This window comes from Hydra vulgaris, chromosome 07, assembly GCF_038396675.1.
Source record: "Hydra vulgaris chromosome 07, alternate assembly HydraT2T_AEP".
In the NCBI taxonomy this organism is placed as follows: domain Eukaryota; kingdom Metazoa; phylum Cnidaria; class Hydrozoa; order Anthoathecata; family Hydridae; genus Hydra; species Hydra vulgaris.
Genome location: NC_088926.1, coordinates 21,333,656 through 21,349,536, shown reverse-complemented (window position 1 = coordinate 21,349,536; position 15,881 = coordinate 21,333,656). Strand labels below are relative to the sequence as shown.

General features: G+C 26.1%; 1 protein-coding gene across 8 annotated transcripts in view; it reads right to left on the bottom strand.

The window, feature by feature from the left end:
- Positions 1 to 15,881, bottom strand: part of LOC136082342 (uncharacterized) — a 129,724-nt gene that overhangs the window by 68,874 nt on the left and 44,969 nt on the right. For all 8 annotated transcript variants that reach the window (XR_010639616.1, XM_065801344.1, XM_065801342.1 and 5 more), the window contains one exon: positions 15,708 to 15,859. Coding sequence is in view for 7 of the 8 variants with exons in the window: in XM_065801339.1 (XP_065657411.1) it covers positions 15,708 to 15,859 (152 nt within the window). In the remaining variant the exon portion in view is untranslated. The remainder of the gene's footprint in view (positions 1 to 15,707; positions 15,860 to 15,881) is intronic.

Here is a 15,881-nt window from a genome sequence, read left to right as displayed (position 1 = left end):
AAAGCCATGTTAATACCACGCAAGACGGCGTCAAAATCTGCCATTATTTTGTGAACCACAGATCGGTCCTTACGCAGCAATGTTGCGTCTTCAGTGACTCCACCAATTTGGACAAGAGCTCCCAATGCTAAGACACTGGCATCAACCCAAATTTTACCTTTTTTGCCTCGTACTTCCCATTCTCCACAAGCAGGATCACTCTTTTCCATCTTTTTTATCATCTCATCCAACACACACCGTACTATTTCATTGTAGATCTCATCATCCCATCCAATCATCAAGCTGCACACCGGTAAGTGACTCAACAATTGTCCACAAACGGAAAAAACCGTCCTTTTTGAGAATTTCTATGGAATGTCACTCATTTGATTTCCCCTAGACCACTTTAGTTTTTTCACCAACCCTCTTTGTTGTCAGACCGAGCACTCGGGTTCCGTTAACACCAATTTTCTCACCATCTTTACTTTTTAGACCGTACTTCAAAAAGTGTTTTCTCACATATTCCATGCTCACCACATTCTCTTTAACAAAAATGACATTCACGTTTGTTGATGTCTCTTTCTCATCTTCTCATCTTGTTCAACGATGACATTCATCACGGACTTCATTATCATTGATGCCACATTAATACCGAAACCGAGCCGGATCAGACAGTATTGTTTTTTTCTGAAACATCACCGTTTGATACGGCCAAAGTGTCTCATCCACTTTCAGCTGGAGATAAGCTTTGCGCAGATTGAGGATTGCAGGTCTGTTGCCCATTCGTCTCCATTGCCTCAATATTTCAGCGCAGATGTCTGAATCTCTTGTAAACGCTTCATTGAATCTTTTAGCTTCTCTCACATCCAGTACCGGCCGAGTTTTGTTCTTGTTTCGTTTTACTATTGCCATCAGTGGAAGCTTACCCTTTACCGGTCCCATTATTCTTTCGTTATAATCCAGTAGCCATTCTTGTTTTATCCACTCTCGTGATTCATTTTCATACTCTTGCTCAACTTCTGCCGGAACCGCATACTGAGCCACCGTATTTGCAGCTAGGTTGGGATTCTCACCATCTCTCCATTTCCACTTAACTTTCCATTCCGTTCCATCAAAATTTGCCTCATGGTCTTGCTTATCTATTTCAAGGTGCGTTTTACTTTTATTTTTTGCTGCTGCACACACTTTTCTAAAAAAAACGCTTCTCCCAACGGAAGGATGTTGACTCCTCCAAGTAACCGTATTGAACTCATTCCAAGCATCACGTCGGCTCCAAAGGTCGGAAACTTGAAACTAAAACTCGATCTGAGCATGACTCCATTGACCTCTAAGACAACCGTTGCCAATGCAACACATCTTTGAAGTTTGTCGCTGAACGTTTTGACTTTTAAATTTATTTTATTTTTTATTTTTTTTTTTTATTTTTTTTTTTTTATTTTTTTTGCCGTTTAAAGATATTCATTCCGTAATTTACTAACAAAATATAAATATAGCAGGGGCGAGAAGGAGACTAATATGTCTTATCACCAAGCCCCTTTAAAAATTCCGTAAGTATAAAGTTTAATTTTAAAATAAGAAACTTCGTTAAATTTACAAAATAAACAAATGTACAAAAGAGGTAAAATAATAAATAAAACATCTATTAAAAAAAAAAAAAAGGGAAAAATTAGCTAGAAGCGCTATAGGCTTAGCAAAAAACGAAAACAATAAAAATATATATATTAGGATATTAATAAATTTAACTCAGTCTTTTTCTAAAATTAATATACTTTTCATGTATTTGATAGATAAATCATAATGTAATTTCGGAAATAGTTTTGTGGTAAATCATTCTTTATTAATAGCTGTCTTAGTTTTGTCTTAAACTCATTAAGCATTGTTAGAGTTTTAAGTTCAGTTGAAAGTATTTTATTCCATGCCTTTGGTCCTCTTATTGAAATTGAAAAGTCAGTTGCTGCATAATAACTTTTGGGCTGTATATATCTGTTATTTGAATATCTAGTTAGATATTTGTTTTCCTTTATTTTGAATAACGGGTTAAATATTTTTGGAATGCTACGATTATTAATTTTGAACATAAAAATTAGGAGATGATAAATATTTATTTTGGTAGATATTTAGTATATTTAAGTTAATAAATAAGGGTCGAGAGAGTGTATAGCGGCTTTTATTGGATATAATTCTGATAGCATGTTTTTTCATATTAAAGAGTTTTTTTCAATTTATTTTTATTGGTACTACACCATGCAATGCTAGCGTAATTAAGATAGGAATGACTAAAGGAGAAATATAAGAGTTTTAAACAACTTAGATTTAAAAATGGTTTTGCCCTATATAGCATGCCGATGTTCCTTGATATTTTACCTTCAATATATTTTATCTGACATCTCCAAGTTACATTTTCGTCCAGGAGTACGCCTAGAAATTTTAATGATACCTTTCTTTTTATTTCATAATTGTTAATAAAAAGATTTGGAAGTTTTAATGGAATTTTGTCTCTTTCATGATAGCGATGGAAAAAAGTATATTTTGTTTTTATTACACTTAGAGATAATTTGTTTGCTCTAAACCATTTAGAAAGATATTGAAGTTCTATGTTTACAGTTTTAAATAATATTTTTATGTCATTGTGAGCATAAAATAGATTAGTATCATCTGCAAACAAGATTGAGTCTAATATATTACAAGATTTACTTAAGTCGTTGATATATATTAGAAATAAGAGCGGTCCTAATATAGAGCCTTGAGGTACTCCACAAGTTATATTCATATTGTTAGTTTTACTGCAATTATGAGAAATGTATTGCTGTCCATTTGACAGGTAGCTTTTAAACCATTTAAAGTTCGAGTGTTTAATACCATAGTTTTTTAGTTTGGTTAATAAAATATTATGATTTACAGTGTCAAAAGCTTTACTGAGATCAATAAACACGCTTAAAGTATATTTATTTTCATCAAAAGATTTCAAAATATCGTGAACAAGATAGGCAATGGCCTGATCAGTGGAGTGACCGTTTTTGAATCTGAATTGTTTATTTTAAAGGATGTTATTAATATGATATGAAAAACATGGTAGTATTGAAATAGGTCTGTAATTTGCCACACATTACTTAACAACATTATTCGTTCATCAACCACTAACTTTTAAAACACGAAAAAAACTTTTGAACATCTGGTGTCTACGATAGCCTTCACGGTTCTGCCATCAGCCTTCATTTCAATGACAACAAGTGCGCTTACTCCATAGCTTCTTGAGAGCGAGTTAGCGCATAACGCTTGCTCTTCTAACAGTTTCCCCGCTGCTTGATGCAATTTACCGCCATGTGACCCAGTTCGTTGCAGTTAAAGCATTGAATGTTCTTCCTGGCCAGTGCACAGTTCTTTGCAATGTGAGTCGGCTCCCGACTCACATTGTTTATATATATATATATGTACTTGTTTATATATATATATATATATATATATATATATATATATATATATATATATATATATATATATATATATATATATATATATATATATATATGTATATATACATATATAAATTGATTTTAACAAAAAAGTGTTATGTTTACGCGGCGAACTCGCTAGAAACGTCACATGCGTCACGACAATTGCATCAATGACAATTTTTTATAAACTTAGCCGTTTTTATTGTAGAGTTTTCGAGGGTGTTCTAGGAAAATAGAATAGTGTATAAGAAAGTTTTAATTTTAAGGGGAGATTTTTGAGAATGAAGAGATTATTATTGTAATTGGAGTATTTCTTGCATGTGAAATTACAAGCTAACCGGGCATGGAGTCATAATTGAAAATTTCGGATGTCTTCTAAAAATACAACGGCGCGTCGGATGAAACAATTGGGTTCCAGAGAACCAAAGTGATTGCCAAAATGCAACGCATCCAGCTGACAATGCTCTATCCTGTTTTGCTAAGAAGTTCTGTAGCTTTTTCTTTGGATACATATACAAGCTTAACATAACACTTTTTTGTTAAAATCAATTTATATATATACATATATATATATATATATATATATATATATATATATATATATATATATATATATATATATATATATATATATATATATATATATATATATATATGTATATATATATACATACATACATATTATATATATATATATATATATATATATATATATATATATATATTTATATATATATATATATATATATATATATATATATATATATATATTTATATATATATGTAAATACGATTCTTTGAGATCACGAAATCATTTATATATATATATATATATATATATATATATATATATATATATATATATATATATATATATATTTGTATATATATATACATATATATATATATATATATATATATATATATATATATATATATATTTATATATATATATATATACATATTTATTGAATATATATATTCAATATATATATATATATATATATATATATATATATATATATATTGAATTCACGAAATCATTTATATATATATATATATATATATATATATATATATATATATATGTATATATATATATATATATACATATATATATATATACATATATATATATATATATATATATATATATATATATATATATATATATACATGTATATATATTTGAAACAGAAGGAATCATTTATCTACTTCAAAATTTTTATAACTGCTGTCAGTTGCCGTATATTATGACACTAAAGTAGTTTCCTCAATGTAAACTGAATCAGAGGTAGTATCAACAATCATGGAATAGTAATTTTGTTCTCTTTGTGTATACCTATAGTCCACATCACTACTTAAGGTTATCTAGTTTAGATTACCATATGTCGATATTTTTTTCTGTTCTTAGTATAACTTACCCCTGAATGCTTTTTCCTTCAGCAAAAAATACATCATTTACGCAAAAAAGATAATATGTTAGTAACTATTTCAACAAGATAGGGTTCTTAACAAAAAATATACACAATATTTTAAATAAACAACAAAAACAAAGGCCTATTTGCTTGTAAAATGTTTTAACAGATTATATGGTTTAATCAATTTGCCAAGTTTAACTTAACAACTAGATTTAAATTTAACCCACTTTTCTTTTACTCTATTTGCCTCCCTGTGGCTATAGGGTTAATACACTTGATAAGGCTACGCATTTCTCTCTTGATTTTTGTTACAATCCTTATCTCAACTCATAAATCTGAAACACTAACAATGAACTAGGTTGCTGCATTGAGAAATAAGTTTTTTAAAAAACAAATGCTCTACCACTTCACTACTACTGCCTTTTAAACTCTCAGACTTTTAAAAGTCTGAGGGTGGGTAGAATACACGATGAACAAAATTTAACCGATAAAAAAACAAAACTTGGTAAACCGGTCTAAAAAATAAGAATGTAAAAAATAAGAAATATATTTAATGTGAGATAAAATTTACTCTCTCTTAATTAAGAGAGTGTAAATTACTTAATTGATTAATAAATTCAACCGAGTTGTATTCATTAGTTAGTTACTTTATCTATTATGTAACATTTAATTAATAACCTATTTATATAAATATTTAAGTCACCATTATTAAAATTGAAGTGTTTTTTCATTGTTTAGACTTAACATTGGAAATGATTATACTAATTTTATCATTTTAATACTCACTGAAGGATATTCATAGTTAATATATGACAAAGTGCTTGAACATTCACCGGGAGATGTTAAAACTTATTTAACTGTTGATCCAATTTAGGTTGATGACCATAAGGTTTTTGTTATAAATAATTATAGCAGTGCTGATTTTAACAACTGTTTCTGGTGGTAAATTTAAGGAAAAAATACATGTATTTGATCCTTAAATTTAGGTTTATCAGACTGTTTATTCTAAAACACGGTAAGTTTTCTGTTCTATTGGCATGTTTAAAATCAATATAAAGCCATAATTAAACCTTTGATATGTTTGACAGCAAACTAAACATTGTGTGTTTAAGCAAAAATACATCAAATAGTTTATTCTTTAAGATTAATAAATGTCCGATACAAAATATGGTAGAATAAAAATGTTACATTAGCTTGCCGTCTTTAATTTTTTTTTGTTTCAAAAGTTTAGAAATTTATTACATATTTTATGTAAATTATAACTTAAAAAAATCAACGCCTAACTAAAAAATTGAAATTTTTTATTTAGACGTTGATTATGACTTATTATAAGTTTAAGCACCTGAATAAAATTCAAGGAGACCTTATATAAAAGATATTTTGTCCTAAATTTAAAACAAAACTAGTACAATTTTAACACATTGGGCAAATAATGAGCAGATTCTCAAAATATATTTTTCTGCACTTAGGGTGTCTTAATTGGCAGGGCAGAATTTTAAAAGTGACCTCATCAGCAATGGTAACAAGTCTTTTTGTGTTGTTAACTAAAAGCCACGATAATACTAAGAGCAAACAAAGTAAATACATTATAATTATATTTCGCACAATGTGTTTTAAAATAGAAATTAAATTAAATTGCCTTTGCTTATAATTAATACTTAATTTGACGCTGCTGCTGCTGTTACCCATTTGTGCGCCTTTGACACGGAGTTTTTAGCATATTTGGTCTTTTAATATTTCTCTTTATATTTCTATTATTATTTTTGACCACGCGATATGGTATTCTTAAATCTTTATAATCTGTTAATATCTGCTTTATCAGCAATAAGATCGAAAACTTTGCTTCATCAGCTTAATTAACAATAAAATCAAAAACTTTTTAATTTGATGACTTCTGCAGTAAAGGATGCACTTTATGTTATTTTTAAATTACTATAGTAACTTTTAAAGTCCGGTAATTTATTTAATTCATGCATTGTAATAATAACACTGTTCAAGTCCTTGGTCAATTGTATATAAAGTATATTAATTTTTATTTTTAAAATAAATTGATTTTTATTTTTCAATATTAGAGGGCGACGATGACTCTAGAAGACAATGCTCTTTTCAAAGGTCAAAACGTCAAACTCTTCATAAAGTTAGTGTTTATCTCTGAAACCCTTGCATCTCATACGGTCACCTCTTTAATGCGTGTTTAAAAACAAGATCGTTTGATACCTTTTTTAATGAAATTAAGGAAAATCCTTTTGCTTTTATAATATAAAAAACCAGGTCGTTTGATGGTCTCTTTTTTTAAACATTTATTACGAGGTATGTCGTTGAACAATTATTACAAAAATAAGGTTGTATTTTATAAATATTTCTAACTTATTTATTTAATTATATTTATGTGTTATTTAAGGTTATACATTAAGGTTATATGGGTTTATATTTTGTAAGTGTGAAGTATTTTTTTTATATGATTGTTTCTATGTTTATGATATAGTATTGTTTGATTATAGTTTGTAAATGGCTTTTATGTTGTTTGCATGGTTTCAAGTTTTTGTGACTTGGCTTAGTTTACAGCAAGATTGTTGACCTTGCTAGCCAAGTGGTGTATTTTGCTATAATGTGACCTGGCTTTGTTAAGAGCAAAATTGTTGTCCTTTCCAGTAGAGTAGTGTACTGTCATAATGAAACACAAATTAAATTTGTTTCTAATTAGTTTATTCATAAAGTGTGTCAAAAAATATTGTTGAAAAAATGTTTTAAATGTTCTTATGCTCTGTTTTTTTTTGTAAACAATTTATGCTTTTGACGATAAATAAATTTTGCTAAAAAATAGGCTTCCTTTTTTACGAATAGCTCCTCCCCATTAAAATATTTAAGTGTTTCGATTTCCGTCATTAAATTTGTTCAACTTAATTTTTTTTTATATAAAGATTTTATACAAAGTGTTAGAACAGAAGTTTTAGTAACATTCATTAAATTTTTATTATTTTATGTACAGAGAATGTTTTCTCCATATTATTATTTTGATATTTTATATATATATATATATATATATATATGTATATATATATATATATATATATATATATATATATATATATATATATATATATAAATTACATTAGTGTATTCTACAAATAGAGTGCTAATGTTCTTAAAGAACAGAGCAATAATAAATTAAATGTTTAAATGACATTCTAATATTTCTGCATTATATTATTGATCTTTTTTCTTTAGAACTTAAATATATAAAAAAGTTAAAATAGTTAAAGAAGTTTTAATATTTCCAAATTTTTTCACTTAAGCAAATATATGATTGTTTATAAAGGTTTTCTTATATTAGTTTTTATTTACTTATTTATTGCGAATCTTTCATTAAATGTGTTTCAAAGTAATGAAAGGGTTTTATGATGGATAATTACATTTTATCGTTCCATGCTAGAAGTACTTGCTGAGCCAACAGGTCTTATAATTTTTTCAGTTTGCTTTATTTATGAGTTCTTAAATGAAAAAAAAATTATAATTTTTATATTACTATTTATTGTTTTTTTGATTAATTTCTCATAATATTTTGTCAATAACTTTAAAAAAAAGACTACTTTTCAGAAATAAACAATACTATGAGGCTGTCCATTAATTACGTTAACAATTTTTTGTCGATTTTTACCTTCCCCCTCCCCCTTGTCAACAACTTGTCAAACTTTCAGAGACCCCTACAAAATTACTTCAACATATAATTACCACCCCCTTCCTTCTCAAAAAAAAATAAATAAATAAAACAAAATGAAAAGAAAACAAAAATTTTTTAAAAAGCAGTAACTACAACAAAAAGTACTTCTTTAGTTGATCAACATTTTTTTACAAATAAATCCAAATCTATATACATGTTATATAAAAATGTTTACAAGGATCAAATAAAATTTTAAATCTGGTAGAACAAGGTAAAAAAAATTGAATAAAATTGGCATAAACAATATTAAAATTATCGGATCTTACTTTTGTTCTTAAGTAAAAAAAAAGTTTTTATTCTCATCTTAAAATTGAAAAAGGTTTTTTTTAAATTAAGTTTTCAAGTAATGCTAATTATAATACTTATTCATCTATTCATAGCAATGTGTAAAGATAACATACTCTTTGCGTGGCATTTTTTATTCAGTTTACAAAATAATATAAATAGTTCTTTAAAGATATATAAATATTGAAACAAGTTCGTTACACTAATCGAGTCTTATTGAGACACAATTGTTACATAGCCACTTAGAATAAAATACATGTAATGTATTTTACTTTAAAATTAACAACTATTTTATGCTTATTACTAACACAATAATAATATTATATTGGTAGTTATAAGCATAAATTCATTTATAATAATAAGTTAATAACCTATTAGGATGGTGTCACTTATATAGAAATCTAATCGAAGGAGTGACACCAAATATCACACATTGATAAATTTTTCCAAAAAAACAACCTTGGTATTTGAAACCAAAATATTACTGAAGATAAGTTAAAACTTATTCAGCCAAAGATTGGTGACTTTGAATATATTAATTTTAGGCATGCTGTTCAACAATTTGTTTACCTGTATTAAAAAAAAGTGGCAAAATTGCAAATTATACGGTCAAAAACGTTGAAAAGAAGTTTGTGAATTGGCTTTATAAATATTTAATTTCAGAAAAAAAGACAGTGAATCAATTGCATGTAGACGCGGTCGAAAATGTGGTTAAAAAACGGCGTGTATCTGGCTTGCTTGAATCTCAATCATCCATAAAAAGTTGCAATAAATCTATAGCAGACCACCAATCTTTTTTACGTCATTTTTATCCAATTTTAGGCGCTTGGATATTTGTCCTTAGCAAGTCTCAACTCAAATTTTAGCATAATGCAGTCGAATTATAATGTGATGATGATGTTTTAGCACCTTAAAAATCAACGAATGTTGTTATTATGTTGTTTTCATGGTTTCAAAGTGGTGTGGTTTGTCTTTGTTTATGGCAAGAGTGTTGTCCTTGCTAGCAAAACGATGTTCTGACATGAAACAAATAATAAAGTTTGTTTGTAATCACAAAATGTGTACTTACAAGTATGTTATGCAGTTTGTAAATAAAATATTTACAATAAAATCTGGGTAAATCAATAACCTCAATAAATCTAACTAATTTTAAAATTCCAGTTGAGCCTTTGTTTATGGATTATACTACCAATAACTCGAACATTTTCTAATAAGCTAATTTCTTGTTCTCTTGGTGGTTTTAGTTATTGAGTGTTTACTGTAACAAGTGCGCTGTTTGTTAAACTTGTGCTGTTATCGTTTTGATGTTTTATGTTGATAGACGACTTGGCTTATCTTCACGTTGGTGTTTATCGTTAAAAATGATTATTGGATTGTTTCATTACTGAAACTGACTATATATAATCATTTGCTAAAAGCCACGTATTCAATTTTTATATTAAATCGTAAAGGTTTATCTTTTTTTGATTATTTTTAGCGTTGCTTTTTTTAAGAAGAGTTTATAATCCAAACTTGTAACAATAAATCTTAAAACTTATACAAGAATACACACACAAAAAAGATCACTCAAAGTAAGTTTCTTATTTGTTATCATCTTCGTCACATTTTTGAGTTTTTAAATAAAAGAGTACATATACATTAATGCGTAATAAGTGTTTTCAATCATTTTATTTTATTTTAGCTGGATCGTTCATGTTTATCGTTTTCTAAAAGCCAATAGGAAGTTTTGTTAATCTTTATATCATTTACAAAAAGATATATAATAAAGAATTTATTCAAATTTATTTTATAAAGTACTTATGATTTACTTTTTTATGTTAAATATAATATATTTTTTTAATTTTTTTTTTATTATTATTTTTTTATTTCTCTCAAGCAAAATGTTTTTTGTTTCTCACACAAATGTGTAAATTTTTTCTCTTTGAAATTATAGTGTTGTATGGATACATACAACACTATAATTTTTTTTTTATAAGTTTTATTTTTAATTTCAGTTATATTTTTAAATATGAGTAAAAACCGTTTTTACTTTTATTTTTATGGTATTTACGGATCTAGATAGTTCGATTCCCATTAAGTATTTTACCGATTTTCGGTAAAAATAATAGCTGTAATAGTTTAATATTTTGAAGCCTATGCTACTCAGTCGCACAAACTTTGGTAGCCTACTGCAAATAAATTTATGAACCAATTTTTTATACATTTTGTTTATTTAGAAAATTTATAAAGTAGAGTTAGTAAGCAAAATTTCATTATATTATTTTTGCTTATATTAAATAAAAAATAATAATGAGGTTGGCTTTAGTCAGCATTTTAATTTTTTTATTTTGTATCAACATAATTACATTATTTTTTTCCTTTTTTAAAATGTAAAAAAAATTAAATGTCGTTATTTAATGATAAAAACATTAAAATATTTTGTAGATTTTTTTTTATTTTGTTCATCTATTTAAAAAAATTAGAAGATTTGCAAAAATTTATTGGTGAGTAAAATTTCTTTTGTGTTTGTTACACACCCTAATTATTTATCTGCATTTAATATTAAATGCATTGCTTTCTATATGTGATTAGTTTTGGACTTTGCACTTTTGGCCTTTTTTTTAGATATGATTTTCGACTACTTTAGTAAGTAACTATATTATGTTTTATGTCTGATAAAAGTTACAATAAATAAATATAATCGCTTATATAGTGACAAATCCAACTTCATCAGTAACGTTTAAGTTGATGTATTTACTTATACTTGACTTATTACATTGATTAATTTGTTTTATTGTATTTTTGATTTTCTTTTATTTATCTCTAGCTGCTTCTTCTGTAACAAATAAGTTGTTATACTTACTTACACTCGACTTATTACATTGCTTGGTTGGTTTTATTTTATTTTATTTTTCTAATTAACTTCAGTTGCTGCATATTCAAAACAATAAGTTTTTGTACTTGCCAAAAATTAATTTATATTACATTGATTGATTGCTTTTATTGTACCTTTTGTTTTTTAATATAGCTACAGATGTGTTTTCCAGTTTAATCAGTTAATGTAATAAGTCAAGTATAAGTGAGTATAATAAATAAGTTGTTGTACTCACTTATACTTGATTTATTACATTGATAAATTACTTTTATTGTTTTTTTTTATAATAGATTTTTTGTAAGTATTATCTTAGTAAACAGTTGTATTTATACGTATATATTTTTTTTCAGACTCGACATGTGAAGAATGTAAAGCATATTGCTCCAAGCGGCTTTTTATCGCTGGTGTAGGTATGGAAAGAACAATCCTTCCTTTAGATGGATGGATGATATCCCATACAGCATCAGGGAAAGAGAGGATGCTGGGAGAAGAAGAAGACGTGGCGCAAAAGTTGTAAATAGTTTCTATTCATTTTAGTGTAATTTACCACTTTTGAGCCACTTTTCAGTTTTTTTGTTATAACGTTTTTTTTAATGTATTTTTGTTAATTAATTTTTGCGTTGTTTTTTAATTTTTTCTAATCATATCAATGCTATCAAATTAAATCATTTAAATAAAAACACTTTTATTAGCAGTACTAACTGACAATAAAAATAAAAGTCACCTTCAAACATTTAATAAAGTTAATGTTAATCTCAAAGGGCCTTGGTTTTCACACAACCAAATATTTTGTAGCACGTTCCAGAACCAAGACATTTTATACTTTGTTGTATAACTTTGATAAACATGCACTACAAGGTTGTCATTGAATGTATATTACACAAATAATATTTCATTTTTCAAAATACGATGTTTTTAATGTTTTTTGATAAGTGTTATTATGTCGCATGATGTGATAATCGCTTATAATATATGTTATTTATTATATGTTAATGTTAATATGTGTTATATAAAGTTATAGTTTTATATTTTTTAAATGTTTTTGTATATTTTTGTAAGTGTGTGCTGTTAATAATTAAAATATGTACAATAACTCAGGACAACTCAATAACCCTCAACAATTTGAACTTACTTTGAAATTCCAGTTAAGATTTTTTTATGCATTATACTTCCAATAAATGGAACATTCTTTACAAAATTAAATTCTTTATCCCATGAAGGTGTGAGTTATTTAGAGTTTACCATAACATGTTATGCTATTTAATTAATTGTTGTGATGTTTTATGCTAATAGACTTAGCTCACATTCTTGTTGGTCTGTCAGGGTAACTGAAAAATGAAAAGTAAGTTTCTTATCCACTTATTTGCATTTTTGAGTTATCAAAAGACTTAATTGATTGCATAACACGTTGATTTGTAATTAATGTGTAATAAGTGTTTAAAATAATTTTGTTCCATTTTTAAGTCAAATTCTTTCTCTTATGGCTGATTTTTGAAAATTTTCCTACAAAGAAAAATTTAAGAAATGTTCTGATTATTGATCGTTTTCTAGAAGCTACGTTGTTAATCTTCATAGCATTTACTAAAATCTATAGAATAATGAAACAATGTTATTACTTTTGATATTTTTTAATGTTAAATATGTTTTTTTGTTAGTTTTTTTTACAAAAAAAATTTCTTATTTTATCTCAAGAAAAAGTTTTTTCGTTTCTCACATTAATTTTTATAGTTTTTCTCTTTGAAATAATTTTAGTATGGATGAATTGCCATTTTTGCTTTGATTTTATATTTTTCCGTTATTTTATATGTGAATGGAATTCATAATTACTTAGGTGACTACGGATCTAGATATTTCCATTCCCATTAAGAATGTATTTGTACCGAGATTTGGTACAAATAATAGCTATTATAACTTAACAATTCGAAAATCCCGAGATTAAAAATAGCTAAATTCAAAAAACATGTTATGAGTTGCAGAAAAGTTTCTATAAAAAATGCCAATTAAATAAAACTAACTTATATGACATAACTATGATCCGTGACCCGTTTTTGTGTCTTCCTTTGCTTTATAATGAAATCTTAATGAGAAGCCTTAAACATACTAACCTATAAAATTTTTTATTTAAACCTTAAATTAAGCACAGCCTTCAAAAACACTGGAAGAAATGTTACGCTAATGTAACCTCCGTTAAAGATACTTTAGTTATCTAAACGATATTAAAGTAAATCGTTAACCAAAAAGATTTATTAAAGTAAAGAGCAAATTAAGTATAAGATATAGTCAGTTGTGTAACGTAGTTATCATCATACCGGTTTTTGGCAGCGCTTTGTAAAGAAAAACAACTTTTTAATTTAATTTTTTTTAAAAGTTTATCAGTATTTTTTTTACCTCAAGAAAAATATTTTTTGTTTCTCCTCAAACTTTATATTTTTTTCCTTTTAAAATAACTACTTTGTGCAGATGTATTCTTTACTTTGACATAACTTGGAAACATGACCTGTTTTCTGTGTCCTCTTTTGTATTTTAAATAAATGTTAATGAGGGGATAAAAAAAATTCGTTTACAAATCTTTTTGTTAAAACCTTAATATTCCTAAAACACAGGAAGAAATATTACTCATCTGGCATCTATGTTAAAATTAAATAAGTATAGTTTTAAAGTATAGTAAGTTTATTGTTAACCAAAAGCCATGTGTTTTAAATCGATTGATTTTCTACTCTTTATTAAAGATCATTGATTGATGTAAGAAGACAAAACTAACAACGTGTGGGAAACGAGTGAGGAACAGATTTACCATGATCCGTATCGTACGGGTCATGACAGCTATTTAAATTATAATTGATTAACTTAGCCATTAGATTTTAAACCTAACCAAACCTTGCTTAATTTATATTTACTAAATAACCCGTATTACATGTTGATTACTGCTAATACTAAAAAATAGTAGAAAAGCTATAATAATTTGATAATCTTTAACCATTATTAGTCGCACTTTAAGTTCTGCAGTACTTAGTAAAAACTTTACTTTACTTTATATTAAATCAATTGGTAAAAATAAACGATCGCAAAATGGTTTTAAATCAACTAAAACCTTAAAAAAATCCTTTATTTAGTTGAGATTTTTGGTTCAAAAAATTAACTTTGTGGAATGCAAAACTGTAACTCTTATTTAACTTAAATAATATACAGTCATAAAAGTATTCCAGTATATAATATAAAATGTCTATTAACAAAGCCTTTTTAATACAAAACAGATATTTCTAATCTTATTTTATAAATTTTTTTGTTTATTTATAGTTATTATATAAAGTTATAAACAAATGGAAGAAAAAATGAACTTTATAGTTATTCAAACAATATTTTTGAAAAATTGCTTCACATCCAATTAAAGCTCTTTAAAAATAAAAATCTAGAATTGACCAGCCCATAAGGCTTCAATCTTAAAAATCAATTTAAGTAGGAGTTTTAATTAAAAAATTTTTGACAATTTAAAATTGTTTAATATTAAAAAAAAAAAAATTTAATAAAACTCAATTTATTTTATATACAAAACTTAATATTTTTTTCCAGATATTTGTTATGTAAGGAAAAATTAATGAGGAAGTTTACATATCATATTTCAAAGCTTTAAAGACTGTTAAAGATAAACTTATGTTTGCAAAACAAACTTATTTTAGTTAAAATTTGTGTGATTAGCAACAGTTGTAATTTCAATTCTTTTAAATCTCATAACTATTAAAATTCCAAACAAACTTAAAGTTTATTCTAATTGAAAGTTTAGTCAATATTCATTAACATTACTCACTGCTTACAATAAAAGATAAAGTTATACTTCTCTTCTCTTTGCATGTTTTTTTGTTGCTTTTGTTTTTAGTTTTTTCAAAAACAAAAAACATTTTAGGCAACTACTACATATCATGCTATGTTATATTTTACTAAAACTAAGCAACTTTTCTGCTTAGTTATTTTTTAGTTTTATTTAAACTTTTTACCTGTAAAAGTGCCTTGTAAAAATCTTGTTACTAAAGCCCAATAAAATGAACGACTCAATCCAAACAAAAATGTAGAAATAATTTGAAAAACTCCTAATATAACTATAAGCTTCTTTGGATCAATTTTGCCCATCGAATATCCCCAAATTAATCTAAACAGAAATAAGAGAGTTA